Below are 24,678 nucleotides of genomic sequence, written 5' to 3' on the forward strand. Positions count from 1 at the left end.
GTAGTGAATTCTCAGTCAAGGCATCTTTTAATAAGTGCAATATCTCTGGCTGGATTAAGTGGCGGCATGCTGGTGCACCACCACTCTCACACTGAATAAGAAAGTTAACAGCTCATACCGTTCTGTAGCCCTTATGTGTGGAGTTTGCATGCTCTCCCTGTGCCTGCCAGTGTTTCCTCACACAGTCCGAAAACATTCATGCTAGGCAATTGTTGATTCTAAATTAGCTGTAAGTGTTATTAATTAATAATCCTTTGCTAACTCATCAGACAAGTTCGTATTACAAACAAAAATAGTATATTTAATGTATTTACAATAAACATACAATCATGTAATTTCCAAGAAATATACAGAACTAAAGCTTTTAAATATAAATTTATCATTTAAAGAAAAAAATTGAAAACAAATACCAAGAAGCAACAGAGCATATCTAAAAAATCTTTGAAAATATAGGTGATATATTCTTATTTCATTACCCTTTTCTTTTGCAAAGGTCCCTTACAAAGAATCCTACAATTCTCATTTTGACTACCACCAACAGCATAAGCAGACATGTCATTTTAAAGCCGTCACTGTTAGCATAATGTTTCTCTCAAATCAAAGGCAACATGCTGCCTAAAGGCTCAAAACAAAGGATTATCAATCTGTATATGAAGAGTTGTCTTCCAAAATGTCAAAAATAATAATAATTCCAAAATACATAATAGCAACAAAATTTTTTAACAAATTATATCTTCTTTTTTTTAAACAGGAAACCTATTTATTATTGGCAAAATGTGTCTTTAACTACCATAGATAATAATAATTTTTCTTTGCAGATGTCATATTTTGGTAGTGAACTCTTCATAGGTCAATACTCCTGCCACTAAAAGTCCTTTATAAAAGTCAAACTGTTGTTACCACACGGCAAGGCCATCAAAAGAGATGAATGAAAATAATAGGATGAAAAAAAACATTTAAGCTTTAAAGTTATTTTCCATCACAAGGCAAAACGTCTTGAGCACATTGAGGTGCTAAAAGAAAACAGTCCTGTTGCCACAGGTCAATGCAAGGTCAAGCAAATGCTGCTGCCCTTGCACTTGTCGGACAGACCTAAAATATGTTGTTTTCTTCTTTGCAAGTGTTGAATGTTACAGTGCACAGGTTGATATGGCACAACATGAGCTCCGATCATAAAGTCTTAGAGTAGAGCTTCGCATCCAGGCACAGTTGCAGGACCGCTATCAGTGAAGTTTGGCTGATCTTCTACAGTCAGCCTCATCTACTGTACAAATTCAGACTACAGCTCAACATCGGTGCCACAGTAATAAAAACAATACGTTCAAGCAAAGTATTGTTTTCAATTGTACCAAAGCAACAGTATCAGCTTTGTCACTGATGGAAAGAGAATTCAATCTAAATTCGACAATACCTTCACTAGTAGAAAACTTCTACATATTAACAGTTATTACATCCTAAGTGTTACTGTTTTCTAGACCAATGTACAATATTCTATAGGCAATATATTTTTGGGACACTTTAGGATGATGTGGTGAAAGTAAGTTGAGGGATATCACAAAAAGGCTACATACAACCGGAGGATCTGCTTTGAGCTCCAGCGTGTTCAGACAAAGTTCTCTGCAGGACGTCACAGAACACTTCTATGGTGTCACTTCGGCACTTTTATGGCACTATTATGTACAGAGGAGTCAACACTAGACACACTGGGGTGCTATAAATATCAAAGACAGCGCCACCTGTTTGGGATTGCTGACGAGGAGATGGTGGCCAGAAGGTGCCCCACCCTGTTTCTTTTGAATTATTTGTACAGCTCAGCATTATCCCAAATATCCTGTTTGGAGCCAATGTTTCCATCGTCGTTAGATTTTGAGCTTGAAATCAGGCACTGACTAATCAGTGCCGAAAAGTTCTCTCACTATATATATAAAAAAATCTCAACTTGTTTATAGTCTATTCTAAGAAAATCCACAAAGACAATGATGTGATGTGGTTTAGCGTGTCTCTGTGGTCAACATAGGTTCATAAAGCACTGATCTGTTGTTTTATTTTCCCACTGTGTTTTTAGGATTTTTGAAGCTATAGCAGCATCAATGTAGAGTTTAAATCTTATTCTTTTGGTTAATTATTTATGAAACTCAATATATTGCAGACCTACAAGTAATGCGCATCCAAAATAAAAGTATTTATTAGTGTAGAGTTTATATGTAGAGTTTAAATCTTGTTCTTTTGGTTCATTGCATATGAAACTTAAAATGCTGTAGACCTACAAGTAATGTGCATGTATTTACTCTTAATAAATGACTCTTGAGACACTGGTGGTGGCAAAAAGAATTTGTGAACCTTTTCAAAGCTAGCTTAAAGGAACAGTTTGAAATTTTGGGAAACAAGCTAAACATACAGATTTTCTTATGTGAATCTATAACCAGTAGTTAGCTTAATTTAGCACAAACAGGTAAAGCAGAGCAGCTAACTGGGCTATGATGACATAATCTACTGACCAGCACCTTTAAAGATAACCTATTAACATTTTTGTTTCATATATGCAACAACTAAGGCATAAAACTAACAAGTTCTAATTTCATGGGCATTTTTTTGGTTGATTTCCAGGCCCAAACCTGAGAAAATAAACCCCAATTTTGACATTTCAGTTTCTGTATACAAAGTATACAAAGACAATGTAGGTCTAACATGTTAGTATAATAAGATGACTTGAATAGACTGATTGTTTCGATGTTTGGACTGAGCCTGGTACTCAGTTTTATAAAAAAGCCAAGCTAACTGACAGCTAGCTCTACCTTTGTACTTACTGTACAGCTGGCCAGAGAATTATCAACCCCGTCTTTCTAACTCTGGCTAGGAAAAGAATTTCCCAAAAGCGTATTTCCCAAAGCCTCAAAGGGTATATGCATTTTAAAAATGAAACGTATTGTGATGATTGCTCTCTGGATTTTTGATGCAAAACATATTAAATACTTACAGAGTAAGCCAGAAGAAAAACACTATATATAAAGTGGATATGTCAAAAATCAGAATCCAGCTGAATTCTTTAACAAAAAGCTGTATTGTATCTGCATGTAGACAATCACTTCAGTGTGAGTGATTGTGACAGCTGAGGTTTGATTTAAAAGAAGAAAAAAAAAGTCATCATCACAATGCAGTATGCATTATAAAGCTGTTCCATGGTCAAAAATAGAATTTGGAGGCCATTCGAGTTAAATGTATATTTAACCATTACAATGGCCAACAAACCACAGAGTCTGTGCAATATAGTGACATCATTCTGAACATATTTTATTTTTATGTGCATGCATTACCAGCATGCTTTTTAATGAACTCATTCTGGCTGGACACTGTGCGTCATGCTATGCTGTGTCTGTTGACAGCTAGCCACTACAATCAACAGTCTCAATACAATGACTTGGTATTCCACATAAAGGCCTTCACACTCTCACTTTCACCCAGTGTGAGCTCACTAGTCATACTGGTGCTCTTGGTAAAAGCTTCCTTCCCCACAGCTGCCACCTGCTATGGCCCTCCTAAATAATGTACCTGGAGTGTCTTATTTGCAGTGTCTCCTGCTTGTTATATTTGTTGCTTTGTATTTCATGCATCAATGCTGCAAACGATGTCCCCAAGAGTGAAATTACATTACAAACTCTTATTCTGGATCTGTTTGCAGTTGGCATGAGCATTGTTGAATCAGTGATTTAGGAAAGGTTACAGGTTCATTTACTGAATCTGATCATGTGCATCTCGTCTAAACATTAATGAAAAAGCCATCTTACTCTGTTCCTTTGAGTCAGGCTATTATTTAAACTTTAGCAGTTAAGCTTTTATTCTGATTACCAGAAGCTGAATCTAATTTTCATAAATGTCAAGTAAAAAAAAACAAAAAACTGAAACGTTTTGTGGCTCCGAAACTAAAATATAATCTCAGACTTTGGTCGAGTATCAGTGCCAAAACTTCACATATTTCCAACAACTTTCTCGACTAAAGTAAACACTGAAAGCTATGATGAAAGAATTTGTTTCTTAATTCTCTGAAAAATGTTAGAAACCTCTTCCACATTTTAACCATTTCAAAGTGGGATAATCCATGTTTTGTGGAAAATGTGACCTGCAATAATTGGTGGCAGGAGCTAAATAAATAAATCAGTTTTCTATATTGCTGTAAACTTCTGCACCTTTTGAACCATTTGATTTCTTTTTCATTGCTTGTTGTATGTCTGTTTGAGTCACTGCCGGGGGTTAAGGTTGAAGAAACGTACAGTAATTGTATACTGGCTTTGAAATGGGCCCTTTTCATAGCAGCCACACTGAAATGTTATTGCAGGGTAAACACGGATGTGATTAATCACAACAATAGTGGCTCTGTTCCATACGTATACATGGGCAGAGGCTCTGGTATTGTGCATGCTCAATATCAAAATGACTGCAGTGAAAAGGGCTTGATAACTGGTTTTGGATGGAGTCGAAACCTAATAAAGGGTTTACAACAAATGTGTTAAGAAGTCTCCTGTAGGGATCCCCAGATGCACTGCAGATGGACTGAAAATTGATTACTGTCACCCTTTTTGCATTTTCTGATATACCATACCTGAGAAATACTAAAGGAAAATAAACCATTTCATAAACTCTGGTATAGTAAATCCAAAACTTTGAACTAAACTTTCGTCAGCAGTAATCTATTGCATGTGATTTTTCCCCTCTTTCCTCGTCACTTTCTATTCCAACTTTGCAAAGAAAAAGTAAAAGCAATTTTCTTAAAGCCAGCTTAATTTCAGCTGACAAAAACGTGGGCGTGGCAAATTTGGGGAATCTTCTCTTTTTCAATATGTGTCATGTTTTGGATGATAAGAAGACTGGAACTTTACTGAGGACATTTCTCTGAACTCAGAAACATCACGCTTCAGGTCTGTTGCACATTAATGGCTCCGGTTTGCAGCCCCAGTGCAGACCAGCACTATAAAACAGACTCCATGTTGTCACATGTCTCACGGTCCTCCAGGTTGTATATGAATTTTGTCCTGTTGGTTGGGTTCTGCGTGATATCTTTTCCCAAATTGTCCAGAGTCACGTTGGAGGCGAAGAGTTCGGTGGGCGTGAGGTACCCCTCGTTGTTTTTGATGTATTTCCTGTAGTTCTTTCTCAGACACTGCCATGTGGTGGTGTACAGGAGGAAAGCTGATGACTTGAGAACGATGGCGATGCTGACATACAAATGCCTGTAGGCCACATTGTCGTACAGCATGCAGGCTCCCTTCTCGCCGCAGACGGAGCTCCAGAACAGACAGGTGGAGTCGATGCCCATGCCGAAGATCAGAGGGGGAGGGATGAAGCCTGGAGCAGGTGGGGATTGCGGAGAGACAGCAGGTCACAAGGTCAAGAAGAACACCAGTTTGAGTTCATGTTCCTAATGTATCCAGGCAGACAGACTGATGAAGTTCATTTCAAGCAAGGTGAAAAATTGCCCTGACGTTTAAGTCACAGAGTAAAACTACAGACCAACAGCTGTTGCACAAACACAATACAGAGTGCCAATAGTAGTGAAGTGTTTCTTACCTATTAATCTTAGAAGCAGGAACAGAACACCAAGGGCGTAGGATTTAAGCTCTGGACTGACAGTTCTGAAAATTAAGAGAATACTTCAACCCTTTGAGTACTGTGGTGGAAAACTGTTTTAATTGGTAGACCTATTGAGTTTGAAATTACATTATTTTGTACATATCTCTCTATCTTACCTATCTAGATTACAAGCATGATGTATACACACACACACACAATGTGCATATAATGCCTTTAGTGTTATTTGTCACTATATATGAGTTAATATACACTTGCGTGTGTCTGTATTTGTCCGTATCACTGTCAGCTTGATAAATCAATCCTTTCCATTGAAGAACCACCGGTATTTTGAAATGTCGCCAGCTCCCTCTTGTGAGCAGTTGATGAATAGCAAGTGGGGGGGGACGTGCTCATACCTGATAAGGATGATGACAGAGGGTGTCTGGGCCATAGCTCCAATCATGCTGCACACACATATAACACACAGGAAGGTGAGGAAAGCTTGCTGACAGCCTGGGCTGGGACACTTTCCTGGTAAAGCCACTGCTTCTTCGCTGTTGCTGGGTATACACGCACAGTTGGTCAGGTTCTGACAAACAAAAAGAAATGAGGTGATAATGTAATAATGATATATCAAGTAAATCTGCAGTATTTATATTTATTGTGAGCCCTTCAGGCACCGGGGAGCAATGATTATCAGCAGTAATGTCCCAACTCACTGGTTTGGTACAGCCAGCGAAACAGGCTGAGAGGTAGGTGACTCCATTGGAGCCACAGACAGGGCTCACCGATGCAGTGTAACAGTTACAGTTACTAATGCATGCTGACTCAGGCTGCTGCCAAGACTGCAACGTCCTATAGAGGAAGTCAAAGGTCACGTTAGGGATAATGCTGCATATGTACAATTTGAAAATCTAATGCAATTTTTCTGAAGGATTTTTTTAATTCTGGGATTTGTTTAATTTTTTGTTTGCATGGACCTACAGTATATCCCTGTGGGGAAAAGTACTATACAGAACTAAAAGTTCCTGGAAAGACTCTTCATTCACATCAGTAAGTCATCACTCTTACTCATTGCCGTAGGCCACTGTGACCCCAGCGACAGGTCCAGTGTCACAGCCTAGGAAGAGAAAAGAGACATAGCAGGCAGTGGACACCAGGTTGACCAGCATGGCCATGCGGACGGCACCCAGAGCTGACAGGTTCAATTTCTTAACCAGGAGTCCCCCGAGGAAGATTCCCAGACAGGCACAGGGGATGGCCGTCATACCTGGAGAGGGAAAAACAAGTAAATTCTATATTTATAGAGCAACATTCCTCATGATTTAACAGTAAAAAAAAAAACATAAATAATTTCCTTTTATTGAGATAAGAGTAGGACCCCTCTAGGAGAGAAAGGAAGTTGAGAAACCTGCCTCACCATGGTAACCATCATGGTAAGTCTTTTGCTAGAGTACTGTTAATGCTACAGAGCCCAATATCATTGAGATGAGAGAATGTAAATGAATATCTTCATTTAAGTACTTTATTTCAATACAGTTTTAATGGAGTTAAGTGTTATTGTCTTATGCTACTTTCTACTTTTACTTCACTTATTTTAACACTTTAGTTATCTATTGTTTTCCAGTTTTCGAAGCATAAATCCACCATATTATTATCTTTAGTTACGACACATTTTTACTTTTGGTTATGTTACTACTCGCAAGTTTAGTCCTGAGTTTTGTTTAAAGAGATATTAAAAAGTTATTTAAAATTCTCAGTTTACCCCGCTCATCAATCCTGGCAAGGTTTTCTGACATCAGCCTATTGCAAAACAATAAAGTCAAACTCTTGGCAGCAGAGCTTTACAAGCCTTTTTCCTCTGCTTTACAATGTGTTCCCACTCAGTGATAATTATGTAGCTGTGTTGATGCTTAAAACCTCTTGGGTGTACTCTTTCTCCCACACAAGAAATTGTGATGGAATCTACGAATGTGAGCTGTAAGCAGAACCGATAATGGCCCTGGTATCAATAAATTCTTATCAATATCCATCCCTACTGCCTACCTAGCAGCTGATTAGCTGAGGATGTTGTAAGGTTGAATTGCTGCTCTAAGTATTTGCCCAGAAAGGCAGCAAAGCCAGCAACCACAGCGATCTCCATGCAGGCTGCCAGCGTGATGCAGCTGAACACTGGATTGGAGAGAAGGTGCCTGGTAACCCGGGGGATCACTGGGTCAAAGGAGAAGAAAATTAAGTAAAAAGTAGAAAGGATGAAGAAGGATTGAGAGAAAAGAGCAGAAGCATGTGTATGAATTTAAATATTCCATTAAACAATCTTGTCACTTATTAAACCCCCTCCACTCTTCTCTTGACTTCCTCACCTCTCAGATGCTGACAGACTGAGAGTCCGCTGTTTATATCAAAGCCATGAATGGCTCCATTGGGTTTAGAGCCCTGGAACTCCAGGCTCAGGGAAGAAGGCAGCATGGCCTGCTCACTCTCAGCTCCACTGTCCATGTCCTGCTCATCCAGCGCCTGGGGGAAACCGAACATGAAGAGGGCGGACAGGAAGAGTAAGGCACCACACAGGAGGAAGCCGCCCCACCACGCCCCGATCCAGCGAGGGTCATCTGGGGTGATGTCCAGCTTACCTTGGTTGGAGGGTAAGAAAATTCACAGCAGTCATAGAGGGAAGGATGAGTATTGGTGTACTAGTAGAGGTCACAATAAAATTATAACCATTTATTTCCCAACTTACTGGTATCAATGAAAACAGCATCAACATAAACTTTGGTACAGACAGATCCTAAGATGAAGCCACAAGCTGGGCCGAACACTAAAGTTGAAAATAGGATACCTGCAAGACAAAACAAAGGTATAGAACAACAAGTCTGTCAGAAAATGACAGTATGCAGCAAAAACCCAAAAAACAAAAAACACCAACACATTTCAGTGTTTGCACCATAAAATGACCCAAGCCAAGAGGACACATGCATTTCACTTCATTGTTCAGCAGAGGGCAGCCTTGCATCAAGCTGTTTATTACCAGCACCTTCTATTCTATTAGATATGATGCTTCCTATTATAAAGTATACTTGTTAATTGCACTTTGTGATTAGGAATCAAAGGTATGTTGTTTAAAGATTAAAGATTAAGTATGAAATCCATGCCAAGAGATTTTATAATTTCATCAGAAGTCTTCCAGCGACAGATTTATTCACCATCACTGTAATATGCAGCCCATAGGTTGCACAGTGTAATTGATCCAAGGCTAGATTATCCAGCAGCATCATAAATAATCAAGCAGGAAATGGGTTCTTACTGTAAGAGCAGTGGGGAGTGACTGATGCACTTTCTGATTGACGTTCCCCTGAATGTAAAAAGCGGCCCGCTTTTGGCACAGAGGCTGAGAGCTCTCTATAAAGCATCACACTGTGCTGGACTGTTTGTGTGTGTCTGTGTGTGTGGCACTTAATCTGTTACCCATGCTGGTGGTAAGTGGAACAATAGGAGTGAGTTCCAGTAGCCTGACTGCTAATAATGGATCCCAAAGCAGAGGAAGCGCTGCTCACTCCTGACAGGATGAGAGGGCCAGTCAATTTCTCTGTAGGCGATTTAATGATTACTCCTCTGGACATCACCAGTTATTGTTTGTGAGAACAGAGTAGTATTATAGGCTCATATTTAGAGGTATAAGTGCAAATAATAAAAAATATAGATCAATCACAAAAAAATAAGAAAGCATTTATTACAGTTTCAAGTCTATAAGATTGGGATCAGAGGTTCCAGATCAAACTAGGGTCTGGTATTTCCTTTGCTTATGAAGTGTATAATGTTATCGTCATGCTAAGATGTAAATTCAGGCCTTCAGAGTAAAGGTTGTGGATGCTTATTAGTCTGGCAAGATACTACATCAAACTTTCCTCACGGGACCTGCAAAAAGTCTTGCAACTGTTGTCATTAAAGTGCATGCACCTGCAATCAGAAAGAGCACAAATTTAACCCACGTAGCAGGCATACTAAAGAAAGTCTGTTCTGTCCATAGTTTGGAAACTAGTTTGCCAGCGTTGGACATCAAGGTAAGGACTGGGCTCTCTGGAATTATGTGCTCTGCACAGACCAGTCAAATGGCTAAAAAAGCAGTATGCTTGTTGCAGAACAAAGACAGCTTGGTGATTAAATGCAATCACTGATTAATCTGAATTCTGGAGATTTCTTAACGGTGAAGCCATGAGTCTGAACTAGCCTGAACCAGGCCGAGCCAGGATAATGACGCCAAGTGCAGTAACAAATCTACCAAAACAAAGGCCCAAATCTGAATCTCAAGAGAACACCCTTGAAAAACCACAAACATCTTGCAGTGAAGGAATTTCATTATAAATAAAGCACCTGGAGGTTACTGTTGCTGTGATTTGGCACTATATAAATAATTGAACTGAATTTTATAAGAAATGAGAGTTCACAAAGCCAATTTCAGAGAATTGTGCAAAGGTATGCAAACACAGCTTCAGTTTTAAGAGGTGCAATACTAGGATCTGAGGCCTTCTTTTTACTCAATTTACTTTTTCTACGACACTTTTACACACTGTAATTTCACTTTTTTTTCCCTTGTGGTGTTGTTCAGCTCCATTTGTAAAACGGTTCAATCATTCTTGAAACTTTTGGCACTGTTTCAAAGAAAATCAAATGTCTCCCTGCCCACTAATGTCAAAAAGACAATTTCAAATGTAAATTTTGTTTTTATCTTTGCATAATTGTTTATGAAGAGAGACAGGCTATCGTGTGCTTACTGATTCTGGCGAGGAGTCAGTCTTGCCAGCTCTAACTTTCCCTGTGTGCTATTTTTATTTGACCAGAGCCATTGATACCGCCGGGGCTTAAGTCAGGTAATAGAGGAGGTCAGGGGTAAGAGCAGGGCCAGCTCAACAAGCAACCAAATAATGACCTCCGATATCCTCTTCTGCCTTCCTCTGGGTTCCAATCACAGACACACAAAGGGCAATTAATCTATAATGTATGTGATGTAGTGAGGCTGGCAAACACACACAAACATGGCAGTGAACCAGCAGAAAATATTGGGCCCCTGCCAATCTGATCTACAGTACACCAACGCTCAATACTTTGAAAACTAGTGTGGGTACAAAAACCTCAGTGTTTCCAGTTACATGAGACAAAGAGCCGGAGAGTGGTCGTCAAAGTGAAAGTGCTGATGACAATAGCAGCAATAAGCACGAAGACAGAGATGTGTGATGCCAGTCTGCTGTCTGAACTCAACAGTTGGTACTTCCGAGACCATATCCATGGAGACATGACTGAAAACCCAGTGAAAGAATGAGGAGTAGCACTGAAGCAATAATAAACATAGCAACCTTTACCTTACAGTAAATCATTCACTACTGTTTAGTCATCTGCTCTATTCCCATGTTATTTATTTGACTCACATCCGATAGCAAGTGGACTTGGTGTGTCTTCCTACTACAGAAAGACTAAATGATCTTCATGTGGAATCATTTGTGGGATTTTACATTTATATAACAAATATATGCATATATATTGCAATTTATTTTGTACTTTTAGACTAGTAGAGCAGCATTGCACAATTCATGTTTCAAACCCAATCTTAAACCAGCTGATCCGACATGGTTTTTCCCCCTTGTAATTTACACTGAGTTGCTGCAATGCAATATGTGAACTACTAGAAAAATCAGCAGTTGCCAGACTTATGTTCCTCTGCAGATATTGATGATGTGCACACATTTTTAACTACGCTCTTAAAAATAATTATTCTTCTGACATACAGTAGATTAACTTTCACAGGATTGGTATAAGTTCTGATTGCTCATTATAGATGGAATGTAAATCTTTCATGACTTATTGACTTTGCAGTAATTGTAGAGGGATGGAGGATGCTCTTAGTATCTGCAGTGTACCTGCAAGCATCAAAGCACTGATAGCTTTGGAACGGGAGCGGAAAGTGAGGTACAGGAAGACTGTCGCCACTATAAAGTGGGGCTCTTTGAGAGCAATCATACTAATATATGTATATATATTATAGTGTTTTCATACACTTAAAACAGAATATTTGTCAGGGATTCCTTTCCAAATATAGCCCACACAAATAATAAATATAACCTTAAACTAAAATGTCTCAGTCCCTTCTAATTTACACTGGCTACAGTGTCCTATGGTGACAACCTTAATTTACTTCTATTGTTTGACGTAAAGCTGTTGTTCCTTCCTTCTGAACACCACCTGCTGAGATGAGCTAGACGTGAAGCTAAAGGTAATACAAACCTGATGGCCAATACTAACAGAATGTCAATTTATTATCTACAGTACACTTATTTATTTTACATAGAGCTGTAACTTTGTGTCACATAAATGAAGATGACCATCCTGGCAATAGAGGCACTCCACTTAAGTCAAGCTTTTGCAGAACAACAACCTCCTTAGTGGAGACCATGAATACTCAGCAAGAGGTACCATTTTCATTTATCACAAGTCTGCAATACGGCACCACTGAACACAGGTTTGTGTTTAAAATATTGAGATAAATATTAGAATTAATAGTAAATTATTCAATTAGTATAACTATATTGTATACATATACCAAATTAGGCACGTTTTTCTTTCAGTTGTTCTTTAAAAACAACCACATGCACTGTTAACTATGGGACCTTATACAGACAACTGTGTGCCTTTCCAACACATATCAATCAACTATATTTACCACGGATGGACTCTAGAGTTGTATTTTTTTTAAAGAAATTTGCAAGAATTTCAAGCAAACTCTATTTACATTGTCATCATGGGATATTGTGTGTAGAATTTTGATGTTTAAATTGAATTGAATTGAATCCATTACACACAGATAAGTATCACAATTCTTAAACAGAGCAGGTTTCATATTTGCCACAGTTTAGGTTTTCACCAGACAATCGAGTCCAGATCTCCATATTATGTTTGACACACGCCATATCAGTCCTTTTTATTTTTCACATTTTGTTATTTGTGTAATTTAGTCAGTGATCAGTTACATTAAAAAACTGCAATCTACTGGGGTGAGATTGATCAATAAGCACGTAACCATGGATATGACAACATATGGCACAAGTAGCTGATACATTTAAAATCATGCATGTAGATGGAAGCAGCAGTAAAAGCAATACTAAACCGATTTAAATATAGATATGTAGCTTTTTGGGGGGACAGTAATGTAAGTAAATACAGATTATAGTTCTTTTTTTAATCCTGTAACCCTTGTGCAAAAAACAAAGAAAAAAGTGATAAAAAATTGTACTCAACCTCATGGTAGGTCTAGCTCCATATTGTGCCTTTTGTGCCTAGCAGTAATGAATGCAGCAGATGCAAGGTCATACTGTGTTAGACAAGGCTCTTCTACCTGGTCACACTGCCAGCGCATGAATAATTTCACACTCAGGCTCACATTATGGCACAGTTCAATCGCTGGCACTTTGTATCTTGGCCAAGGTGCTCTTAAAAGGTGCTCATATAAAACAACCTGTGCCGATCTGAGCGGACAGTGTGTGCTGAGTCAGCGCCCATTCCCTTCCTCTGCTGTCCTACAGTGGAGGAGTAATAACTCCAGTGGAATAAAAACATTTTTGCTGCAGTGGACTCTAAACTTGCAGCCTCACACTGCTTCATTACACACATTAAAGCGATGAATAGAGGCTAAGAGAAGAGAAGCTGACCCTGCAGCTATAGAGCTGGACTCCATGCTCCTCCTAGGCTGCTCTTTTACTGTACTTTCATTTATTGTTCTGTACGGTGCTCTAAAGCAATGTGCTGTAATTTGTTGTATTTTTGTCACCAATACAACCAATGCAATTCTCTGCTGCATGCTTGTAATATTCCTGTAGTCCAGCTTACTCTGAGTTGCTTGTACATTCACTTGATATTCAGAAAGCGTAATCAAGATTGTTGGTTTGTCTGAATATTTGCAATCTTCTCTTGACCTGATGTTAAGAAATCCATGATGATCATCATGGATCAAGTGCGCTGAGGGCTTACAATCAACAGCCAAGTACTTAAATGGTTAGTTCACAAAATAGTAGTATCAAGGTCACTATGATCATCTTATATATACCATCCTGTTATGTGGATAATACTAGTTCAGTTGTACAAACCTACAGCTGGGACTGATGATAATGTAGTGAGTTGTATATAGAACAATTGAGTCATAAACCACAATGCTGCACAAAGTAACATTTTGACCTAAGTGTGCTGGCTAAAGTACGGGATTATCACAATTTATCCTGAGGTCCAGATGAATAAATGCTCCAAATCCGAATTTTGCTCAGATATTTTATTAAAACTCACAAGTGGCATGACTCAAAAAAGTCAGAGGATCACCAAAATCAGTAGAATATTTTTTCTCTGGGAACGTTTGTACAAAACTTCATAGTAAGTCTTCAGAGATACAGTGTTTCAGTGTGGATCTAAAGTGGTAAGCTAACTCCATCCTTCTACTGTGGCCTAAAATGAGTAATAATGGTCATAGCATTGAATTTTAACTTGAAAAATAAAATGCGAATGCATAGAAACTAAATAAAGCAGGAGGGTCTTTGGCTAGCTTTGTAACTCACAGTGGGGTTTTTTAAAGATTTCATTATGGACGCAGAAACATTTACTGCATCGTGTTAAGATGTAGCGCAGAAGCGATTTGATGCTACATACTTGTTAAAAAATGCACACAGCATGAAGGCTTCTAACTGAATAGCTGCTTTACTCTAAGACCCTCTGTGGTGGATACAATTGATAGGAGGGTTAGCTGCCTTCACATGGGGTATCTGTCAAGCAGCTGACAGCAATCAATTATACAATTACAATCTGGCTTGGACTCACAGTCCACAGCGCTGAGGAGCAGGCTGGTCTTTCTGAAAGAAGCCATTTTCTCCTTTTTTGAGGAATCTTTCACAGCTGCCCACACACATCCAAACTTTAAATAATAGTTTGACATTGAAGGGAATATATTTTGTGCTTTATCACATTTATTCTGTAACAATGGCGGATAACTATTTTAAACATGGTCAAAGTTTCAGATAAAAAGGCCCGTGTATATACAAAGATCGCTGTGAGAAAAAAACTCTTCAGACTGTTTCAGATTCCTTGTGGCTCTGCTCTTTTTCTACTCTTGGCTCAGTGTGATGTCAGTGGTAAGGGTTATACTTAATAAGACAATCGTACGCGCACAGTTCTGTCCAACTTTTCAAAACTTTAGCTTTTCAGATCTTATGATCAGAAGAAAGTTGGCTTATAGGAAGAAGGAAGGGAGCAAAAATGCTGCACTAAGGCCCAGTAAAAGATAAATGAGGATTATACTGACCTGTGAATCATGAAAAGCTTCTCTAATACAGTTCAAGACTTTAATGTGAGTTATAGCTATAGTACGCACACACGCACGCAAAATATTATGCATATACAACAGCTTCAGTGAGTTGTAAGCTCACCAATACGTCTGTATGATAATTAATGGCTAAACTGCTATGAAGTGTTACCAGCGATGGTGGTGCACTGAAAGCAGTGCCGGCAGAAAAGAGCAAATTTTTACAGCCAAATCAATCTTAACAACTGCTGGATGGATACAGATATTCATGGGTACCACAAGATGAATCCTAATCTATTTTATAACAAAGCACTGCCATGTGATTGGCATTTCATTTGCCTCACTGTTAGTCAAACTTTCCCATCAGCCATATCTGTTCTTTTTTCCTTCAGCCATCATAGATCATGACGGCGACAACTCCAAACATTATACATTGTGCTAATGTTGGCACGCAGGCTTTGGCACTTAGTTCAAAGCATTGCTGGTGCCAGAGTGCTGCCTCACAGAAACACTTTTCATCACACAGATCTCACTCTACTACTGCAGGTCATCATGGCTGCATTGCCGCCATCCCCCCTCCCCTAATAACCTGCCAGAAAGCACAATGATTTGATGGTCTGATCATTGTGGTCTGATGGGCAACTAACTGAACAGTTAGCAGCAGTCTCTGATTTTTTTTTAGTTGCCTGCTGCCTGAACTGTTGCTCACAATGATTAGGACAGACACACTCATAGAGGAAAACAAACAGAGTGAAGTACAAGACACACACAGGCACATGGAGCAGATATATCCTATGACAAGTGTTTAATGTTTCCTGCATTACACTTGAGTATTCTTTCGTGCCCTTCTCTTCCAGGCAGTATTGATCTATTTAGGGTGAAGATGTGGCCACAAAAGAGCAGCCTCTCCTTCAATCCTCTGCTTTGTTAGCAAGCCTGTGGAGAGCTGCCGCTTTAATATTTAATCATTTGGTTAGATGTTTGCTAAACTACACCTAACCGCTTCTCTGTCACACTGCATTATTCAGGAGGTTTTCTTACAGTCTAAATGTGCCTTCACACGTCAGTCTTGTCAAACAACACCACCGCCCTGAGACTAGAAGAAGGAAATACAAAGGAGCACAGAACACATACGTACTGTGTAAATACCAATAACACAACAGCAGTCACATTGTAGGAGGTAACCATGGCAATCAACATGCCTGGATTGTCAAAAAATGGAGAACAGAGACAGAACAGAGAGGGGGTGGTGGATAGAAAAGACTAATATAAGAGTACTATCTGTAAGTGTCAAAGGAAGAAGCTTGGGGGATGTTATGAAAGAGAAAAGGCTGGGGCACATAAAAGTAGACTTCATACCAAATCAGGCTCAATTTTAGTCTGCAGTGCAATTTATTAGAGCTAACCCCATTCAGGAGAAATCTAAGCTTAAACCACTGCTATGCCAAGTGATGTCCAAATTAGCAGTAATTCAAATGCTTTCTGTAAGCAACCAATAAAATAAACAATAATAATAATGCATTTTTCATTATATCTCGGGACTAATTATTATCCGTTATTTTCCAAAAATGATATTTAGCCATAGCTCTCATCTAACGATCGAGATATTTCCAAAGAGGGGGACTGTTGGTGGCATCCAAATTCAATGGTGTATTTCCAATAGAATTTTCTGTTTCACTTTTAGAAATTGCAGACTTAAAACATACAGTAAAGCTTAAAGCCAAAAAAATTGGGTGCCTTTAGTTTATTGTCTAAACCTATTGTTGGCTGCTCCTTCAGTTAGAAGGGGTCGCCACAGCAGGTACCTCCACATATTTCAATTGGCAGATTTTTAGACTAGATGCCTTTCCTGATGCCCAAGGGATTTTTATCTCCTGGAATCAAACCAGGAAGCTCAAACTTGTTTTGTAAATCTGTAAACCACTACAATGTGAAGTCACTTATCCAGTTTATTGTCTTTCAAAATTTGCAAAGATGACAGTGAAAAAGTCAAGCCATAGATTTCACAAATCAATGAGTTTAGCGTGACGTCCAAAGTCTGAGCTAGCAAATTGGACCAGTTTTGGCACTTAGTCATGACTGGATTGATTGCAAGAAATGGTTATAATAAAAACAATGATTATGAATGGCTTTAGTAACCTCTTGACGTTTTCTCTAGCAACACCCTGAGGCAGACATTTGTGGTTTTGACCAAATGTCTCAACAATTTCTTTCACCCTGAACTGTGCCATCAACAGATGAAATACTTTGGATCATTGCCAGCCATTGCTGTCCTTTGTGTTTAACGCTAATTAGTAAATGTTAGCCATATAACATGATAAACTAAGGTGGTGTTTATTATATCAGCCCTGTTAAACATCAAAATGTTATTATGTTGGCATTAGTATTGGACTAACAGCATTTTTGTTCGTCTTTAATATGAATGTGTGCAAATTCATCATTTTGTCAAATTAAAAGAAATTTAAATAAACAAGAATAGTAACCATGAAGCATTGTGAGACAATACTGATTTGTGCTGTCCAGTTAATACATATAATGTATCATATAATGTATGTTTGGTAATTGCTATAGTTTCTTTACAGGGGGTATTACAATATTTCACAGATGTTAAATATGACTGTGATTGTTCACATGGATCATGTGTTCATAGTGGGATATTATCTGGCTAATAAATTACATTTACACTGAAAAACATCAGGTATCTGGTATGAATAGGCCTCTGACCAAGCAGGAGGGTAACTCAAGGGTGGATTACTTGATGCTGCGTTCTCTCTTCCTTTCCTCCACCCTCTGTCCATCCTTACCTCCCTCCCCTACACCGAGGTCTGCTGGCAGAGACTGTGCAGATCAAAGCAGGCACAGAACAATCCGCAGGCCTACTCACCCTGCAAAGAGGTCTGTGCTGAGATGTAAGCAGAAAAAAAATGCAACAAACCAAGGAGCTTGTGAGGAGGAGCAACTACTGTAGCTTCAGGGAAATGAAAACTGAACAGCATATGTTTATTTCTCAGTACCTTTGTTTCCATTAAAGCAACAAACCCATATGCCGCCGGCTTTGCCTTATTGAATCACAAAGCTTTAATGTGTTGGTGATGCCTGCATCAGACTAAACACCACATCTAGCTGAAAAAAGTTGTAATTTTTCAATACTTCTTGATACACTAATGCCAAATATAAAACGATAACAACATATATTAACTGATATCAACTGATAATAACTTGTATTTTTAAATACTAGCTATTATATTTACCTACTGTTGTTACAGGTTCCTGAAATGAAGTGTGGTTAACCTACAAGAGCTCTAATTTGTACATGAGGAAAGTGATTAAGATCAATATAAGAAAATAATTTAAATGCCTGGATAGCCCCCACGTATGATGGCTATATACACTACATTGGCAGTTTTGCCCACCTACCTATTTAAGCAGAGTAGTTTGAATATCACCAAGGGGGAGTCTTGCTTGCAGACACCAGGTATATCACATACATTTAACAAAATGTTAAATGTACCTATGCAACATGTGCATACATTAATATACAGGTTAACAACCCTAATGCCATCACTATATCAGCAAACAACCACAGCTAATAACAGGACAGATCTGTCTAGCGATAGAACCTCAGCGTTGATGGAAGCAATTTAAACTTACTACATAAAAAGATGCTGAGAGTCCAGTTAGGTGGCATGTGCCTGCTGAATCTCTCTGATATGATTATAAGGGCCCCTGTTACCCACAAGAGTGGAAAGCTGACCAGCTTACTCCGACCAGCTTAAAGGTGTCTGTGGCATGGTTTTGACTCCAGATTATGAAAAGACATAGCTTTCAAAATAAAAGTTGTATTAAACTTGACTGTGGGCTCTAAACAGAGGAAAAAAACTGGGGGAAAAAAAACACCAAAATTGCCCTTTACATATATATTTCTAGATTTTGTAGCAAGTGATATGTATGTTTCTTAAGTTCTCTTTCTCTCCATCTGCCCAGATAGAGCTCTGCTGCTAGCAGGTCACACGGATGGCACATAGCTTCAGTCACTGCCTTTGAACTGTTGCCTTGGCAACTTTGGCACACAGGGTTATTTCGACCTCTCGGTTGCTGCTGTAACTAAAACCACAGCCTTTTGCTGCTGACCTTCAAATGCTTACTAAAGTTGGGAAAGCGTGCTTTGCCAAAGAACCCCTGCAGATATGAAAGAGGGCAACATCAGACCCAGAATTTAATCTAAAAAAAATCAATATTCCTCATCTATTTTTGCAAATGCCCAATTCACACTTAGCAACAGTGCAATGTACCATTACTGAGCATTTAATTAATAAAATTTACTAGCAGCATTCTCATCTCAGAAAATCAAATCATGCCAGTGTCACGGAACTGCGTACAAGGTCTCCTTTGGCGTTGTTCTTTGGAGCCATAGCAATTTTGGATGCTGTGAGATAAATGCCTTGTTGTAAAGTGCTACACAGTCCACATTACGTGACTCAAGGGATAACAGCAGATTAAGACCAAGCAAAAACCCTCAGGGCAAAAAAAAAAAAAAAAGTGCCGAAATCTGCAGTTCTTCTTATGGCCACTTGAATTAGTCCCCATAGACGCTAATGTTAAAATGCCTAACTAATAGCATTAAAATATGTTTACAGACTGGTAGAAGGAAATGGTACTGGACTCAGGGCATGAATTTTTTTGTTCCTCATTCGTTAGGATACTGGAGTTAGGGGTGTGTGTGTTTTGACTGACAGCTGTCCTGACACAGGCAGCTGAATCTTGTCTGCCAGCCCTCTCCTCTGCAAAGTTGAGTCACTGAACTAGATCTCTCCACTGTGTTTGTACTATTGGCATTTTTAATGGAACTATATTATATGGTTTACTGTGTGGAACAGCCCATCCAAGTTTGTCCATCTATTCTGGTGAGTGAAATTCTAGTATTTTCTTTATACACTGTAACGATACTGTTTGCCAAACAATGTTGTTATTGTTAATTTTATAAGTCAGCATTTCATCCAACTACACTGATTAAATTCTGGCTTAAAATAAAACAGCATGGTAGAAGCCAAATCACTAACACTGAGGCATGAAAATGCAGAGTCCAAAACCTGTGGGAGACTTCACGCTGGCTGCATCCATTTTTTATCCCATCCACCATTAAGCTGCAAGTTTGTCATTGAAGAGGAGGTTCATGTCCTCTTTGAAACCTCGTGTGTGGCCTTATTTTCCTTGCCTCGCTATTGAGGTTTAGGCACAAATATGACTTGGTTCAGTTGAGGAAAATAATGCGGTTTGGGTTAAAACAGTTCAACAAAAATTTGGAGTGACAGCCCCGTCTTACTATTGCATAACTCAGATGCTTCGTGCCAAGGTGCCAAAGGACACCATGTATATCTGTGAGATGCCACTGACTCTGATAAAAATGTCAGCATTTGACACCCTTGGATTGCAAATGAGCTTGTACACATTTTTTTAATGCAACTATGCAATGAGTCTGTCACGTGAAAGTTTTGCATGTACAGCAGATACCGGCTGGGAACATCAATCTTTGTTCACATCAAGCATTAGAAACATGGTATGAAAAGCAAAACAAAAAACAACAACAAGCAAGATGCATGAAAACACCTTGAGAGGTCTGAGGACAAAAAGCAGACCGCTTGAAGCTGAGAGGTGGTGTTTGTGATCAAAGCATCAGTGAAAAGAGCTCTTCATCTGGCCACTAGCAGTAATTAGCCTGAGAATCCACAGTTACATTGTTCATGTACTGAATAAAAATTATAGCTATAAAAAAATACACACTTGATAGTCATGTTCTGTGTTTTACCTCTGCATTGACTCACCTATATACAGTGAGGAGTCTTTTCTGTGGACATGGTCATCAATGTAGGACACTCCTAAGGGCTGAACAGGTGTTGCCCCGATGCCCAGCAGGACCTGGGCTCCGATGAGCAGAAGGTACATCATGTTGGTGTTGGCTCGATTACCGCATTTAAACCCAGAGTCTCTGTTCTCTGACCTGGAGATGTTGGAGCAGACATCCCTGCCATCCTCGGCATGCCACGAGTCACCGGCCTCGTACTCATACTGATGAGTCAGGAACTCTGGCAGGGCTGACAGCAAGGCCCCCAACGCCATGACAATGCCACCGCAGCCAATCAGCCGGGGCCGGTGAGCCTTGGCGCCAAAGTAGCTGACAAAGAGGATGAGGGCCAGGTTGCCGATTTCAAAGCTGCTGGCAATGACACCCACATCTGCACTCTGGAGGTTGAAGCGTCTCTCCAGAGTGGTCAGAACACTTACCTGGCAGAAAAAGAGAGAAAAGGAAGAGAGATGAAGGACAAGTGCTACAACTAGCAGCCAATGGTATCACAGCAACTCGTTTAAAGTGAGTTTATATACTTGAGTTTAGTTTCTGTGCTATAAATTGCTGCAATTAAAGTTATGGGAGTATAAAGTTTATATATTTTCCATTTTAAATCTGTTTACAATAATACGAGTATTTAGCTTCAGGTGCTATCAGCCATCTGTCACTACCTTAGAGCTCATATCAACCTGTTGATAACACACAAGCTGCAAATGTGCCTATCTCCATCCTCCTGCTATATAGCTGCCAAGAAGGTCCCCAAGGCTTAACCTGATACAAACCTGGGAAAAGGGAATATGTGCATATGTGTGGCTCAAGGCAAGAAGCTTCACATAGCTGTTCTAATTAAATGGACACAAACATGTGCCAGCTGTGTTCAAGGTGCCTAAGTGTTAAAGTGGCTCCTTGCATCAAATGTATTGGATCATCTACAAGACTGAAGGTAAACAGCTAGCTAGAAGTTATTTTAGTAATCCTTCATCCACAGCAAAACTAAAGAATAAGCCCAGAGCAGGTCCGAATAAAAAAAGCGAATGAATCATGTTCATTCCCACAACAGAAGTGAGCTCAGGTGAATTATGCATAACGGCTTTTCATCCTGTGCTGTATTGTTTATCCTGTCACACAGAGCTCCACTGCAGAGTCAAAAACTGGATCATATATCTGCTGATGGATCCATGTACCAAGACCTCAGCCTAGTCATGCTGTACTGGTGTTGTCCTTGGAGAAGGCTAGAAAACAGTCACCCTTCCATAAAAAGTGTACAGTCGCTGTCTGACTACTAACATGAAAAGATTTGAGTCAAACACTGATGTATTTCAACTGTGGCAAACTAAGTAACAAGATCTGCTACCATATGCATCTGATTATTATTCAGATTTGTTTAAATTCACCGAATGCTCAACTTATTAAACAATTCCATTCAATAACATTCCAAGATTTGGATGACAAGGTTGAGACAAGTCTGTTGTAGTACATTTAGCAGCCCACTGTGAATCAATAAAACAGTATTAAATAGTGATAGCAAACTATTTCATAGGACAGGAGAGATGTTGGTTATGTGATGCTTTTATTTGCAGATATTTGCTAAAGGTGCATCTTTGGTTTGGGATGTTTAAAAGAGAAAGCTCCACAACAGGCTTCGAGGACAAAAGCTAAACCAAAAAGTTGGCTCTAATGAAACGTTTGAACTCACCATTTTTAAATTAACCTTGCTGTTTTGACTAATATCAAATAAGTGCTTCTAATTATCTGCACCTTTCAGAGTGTGTTTAGCAGACACGTAAAAAAGATCCTGTCTTCCTAAGCTCATTAAAAATAACTTCCATTCCCTTCCTGTTACAAAGTTATTTATGGTATCAAGACTGTGCTGACATTTATCAAGGAATTGGCTTTGATAAAAATAAATAAAATAATGCTGATTACAATAGCGTATTTGTTCTTAAAAAACAAAGCAAAAAAAACCTGATTTCCAGTAAGTGGCTGAGCCAAAACCAGTGCTGACAGTTATTCTAAATGCTGAGTTCAAGGCTTTGTCATTCATTTCACTCCTGCATTAGCGATGGCTGATGAAATCTTTATTTATTGAGTCATAAACACATTTTTCTCCCGTGCTCGTGCAACATAAACTTGATCTCTTATGTTGACATACATCTAATCATAACAGTGCAGTAACAGCTTATAACTCTGATCAAGCTGTCACAGGAAATGCAGTCTGGTTAATGAGGGGGAGAAAAAAAAAGCTGCTGTCTCCTGTGTTGTGGAGATCACGTCATCTCCTAGGCCTATATCCTCCGGTGTCAAAGGCCTCCTGCATTATTGAGACATATGGGTGCAGAGCGTGTAGCAGTATGGACCTCCTGACCAGTGTTTCGTAAGCTGCTCTCTAACAGACCATCCATATGAGCAAGTAAAATTTTCCATATATCATAGAGTCTACTGCCGCTGTGACGCGCTTTGTGACATGCAGATGGCGCATAGGCCTGATGGATAATACGCAGCAAGTCATCAGTCAGTGGCTCCTGGAGGATGTAATTTTAGTAATGTGATCAAAATAATATGGCTATTAAACGCAGCAGCTGAGCACCCGAAGCAGCGCAGCGTTTTTTCACTGTCTGCCCGCGCCGGTCTGAAGGGCGCTGCGTTAACCCCATGTTACCTGAGAAACATGACGTTCCTTCAGACCAACACTGTGTCCCCCAAACTCACCAGATAGGCGCCCACGGTGCCCTGTGCCAACATGAGAGCACATTCCGACACCAGGAATATCTTAATGTTGGAAAAACACGAGGTCTTCTTCTGATTGTCATCTTGCTCCGGGTCGTCGTTGCTGCTCCGCTCTGTGCAGATCTGGTTTTTAACCTGCATCCTTCGGCTCAAGCTCCGGTCAGGTTGGACGGCATGAAACTGAACGGGTCCGGTCCGGCGGAGGGCATCTGGTTATGATGGTGATGACGAGCTGCACTGCAGAAGAAGTGCGAACCTGCTGTCAGGAGCCCGTCCAAGCTTAAATATACAGCAAGAAACCCTGCTGTCCACTCAGCAGTGCGCACAGTCCGTCAGCGACCTCTCTTCACCGCCTGTCCAGTCAGTGCCTATCGGCTACATCACATTTAAATACGTAACTTACGCTAGTGTTATATATGACGGCTTAAGCGTAGAACTACAGTACGCTCTGCTTCCCCACATCCGGGTTTTGTTTTTTGTTTTTTTTTTACTCTAAATTTCCCCAAGCCGACTGGTTCTGGTTTCCCAGTCCGGTTCCGAGACGCAGCTCTGCGTCCCGTAAGCAATGTTATGATGCTCCTCCCATCCATGGACCACAGCGCTCTTACCTCACTGCCAACCCCATCTCTCCTCCCAGTTCCTCCCTTTCTTTTTCGATATACGCATCATCCATTACAGATTGAATCATTTCCACAGAACACTGCATCAGTAAGCTTCGATAAAGCATTCCCGTAACTTCATCATGGCGTTTTCTCTGCACTTCGCTGGTAATTTTCATCCTTGCATTGCAGATTAATTCAACAATTCGCATTATATTCCATTCTGAGAAGATCTCTGACCCCTCAACAACTTCTGGCGAGTCGCTGTATAGAGTAGCTGATATTTAGATGTGTCAAGTTAGATTTTAGGTCCTAAGCTGCGTCACTGTGACAAACTATGGATGATAACAAATAAAGAAACGGTGGATGAACAGGACAGTGTTATAATGATGCACTCTTCAAAAAAGATCCTGGCAGCAAGAAAGTTTATTGTGGGAATATATACACTATACACATATAACCTCACAGGACACTTAATACACCTATACACACTTGTTGCTGATTAGTAATTACAAATATCTAATCAGCCAATCACATGTGAGGCATGAAGACATGGTCAAGATGACTGCCTGAAATTCAAACCAAGCTTCATAACAGAGAAAAAAAATTAT

At 39.6% G+C, this 24,678-nt stretch overlaps 1 protein-coding gene across 1 annotated transcript; it reads right to left on the minus strand.

The window, feature by feature from the left end:
* Positions 1-767: 767 nt before the first annotated feature.
* On the minus strand, positions 768-24,027 carry LOC102205307 (solute carrier organic anion transporter family member 3A1-like). Its single transcript, XM_005727538.2, has 10 exons — positions 23,451-24,027; positions 20,719-21,178; positions 8,306-8,404; positions 7,929-8,198; positions 7,612-7,776; positions 6,637-6,835; positions 6,285-6,420; positions 5,982-6,154; positions 5,563-5,627; positions 768-5,340 (listed from the first exon to the last, which is right to left on the minus strand). The coding sequence occupies exons 1-10, from the start codon at positions 23,607-23,609 to the stop codon at positions 4,964-4,966; spliced, it is 2,103 nt and encodes a 700-aa protein (XP_005727595.1). The 5' UTR covers positions 23,610-24,027; the 3' UTR covers positions 768-4,963.
* Between the last annotated feature and the right edge of the window lie 651 nt (positions 24,028-24,678).

The sequence above is a fragment of the Pundamilia nyererei genome, unplaced genomic scaffold (assembly GCF_000239375.1).
Source record: "Pundamilia nyererei isolate P.nyererei 1_Seehausen unplaced genomic scaffold, PunNye1.0 scaffold00025, whole genome shotgun sequence".
NCBI lineage: Eukaryota > Metazoa > Chordata > Actinopteri > Cichliformes > Cichlidae > Pundamilia > Pundamilia nyererei.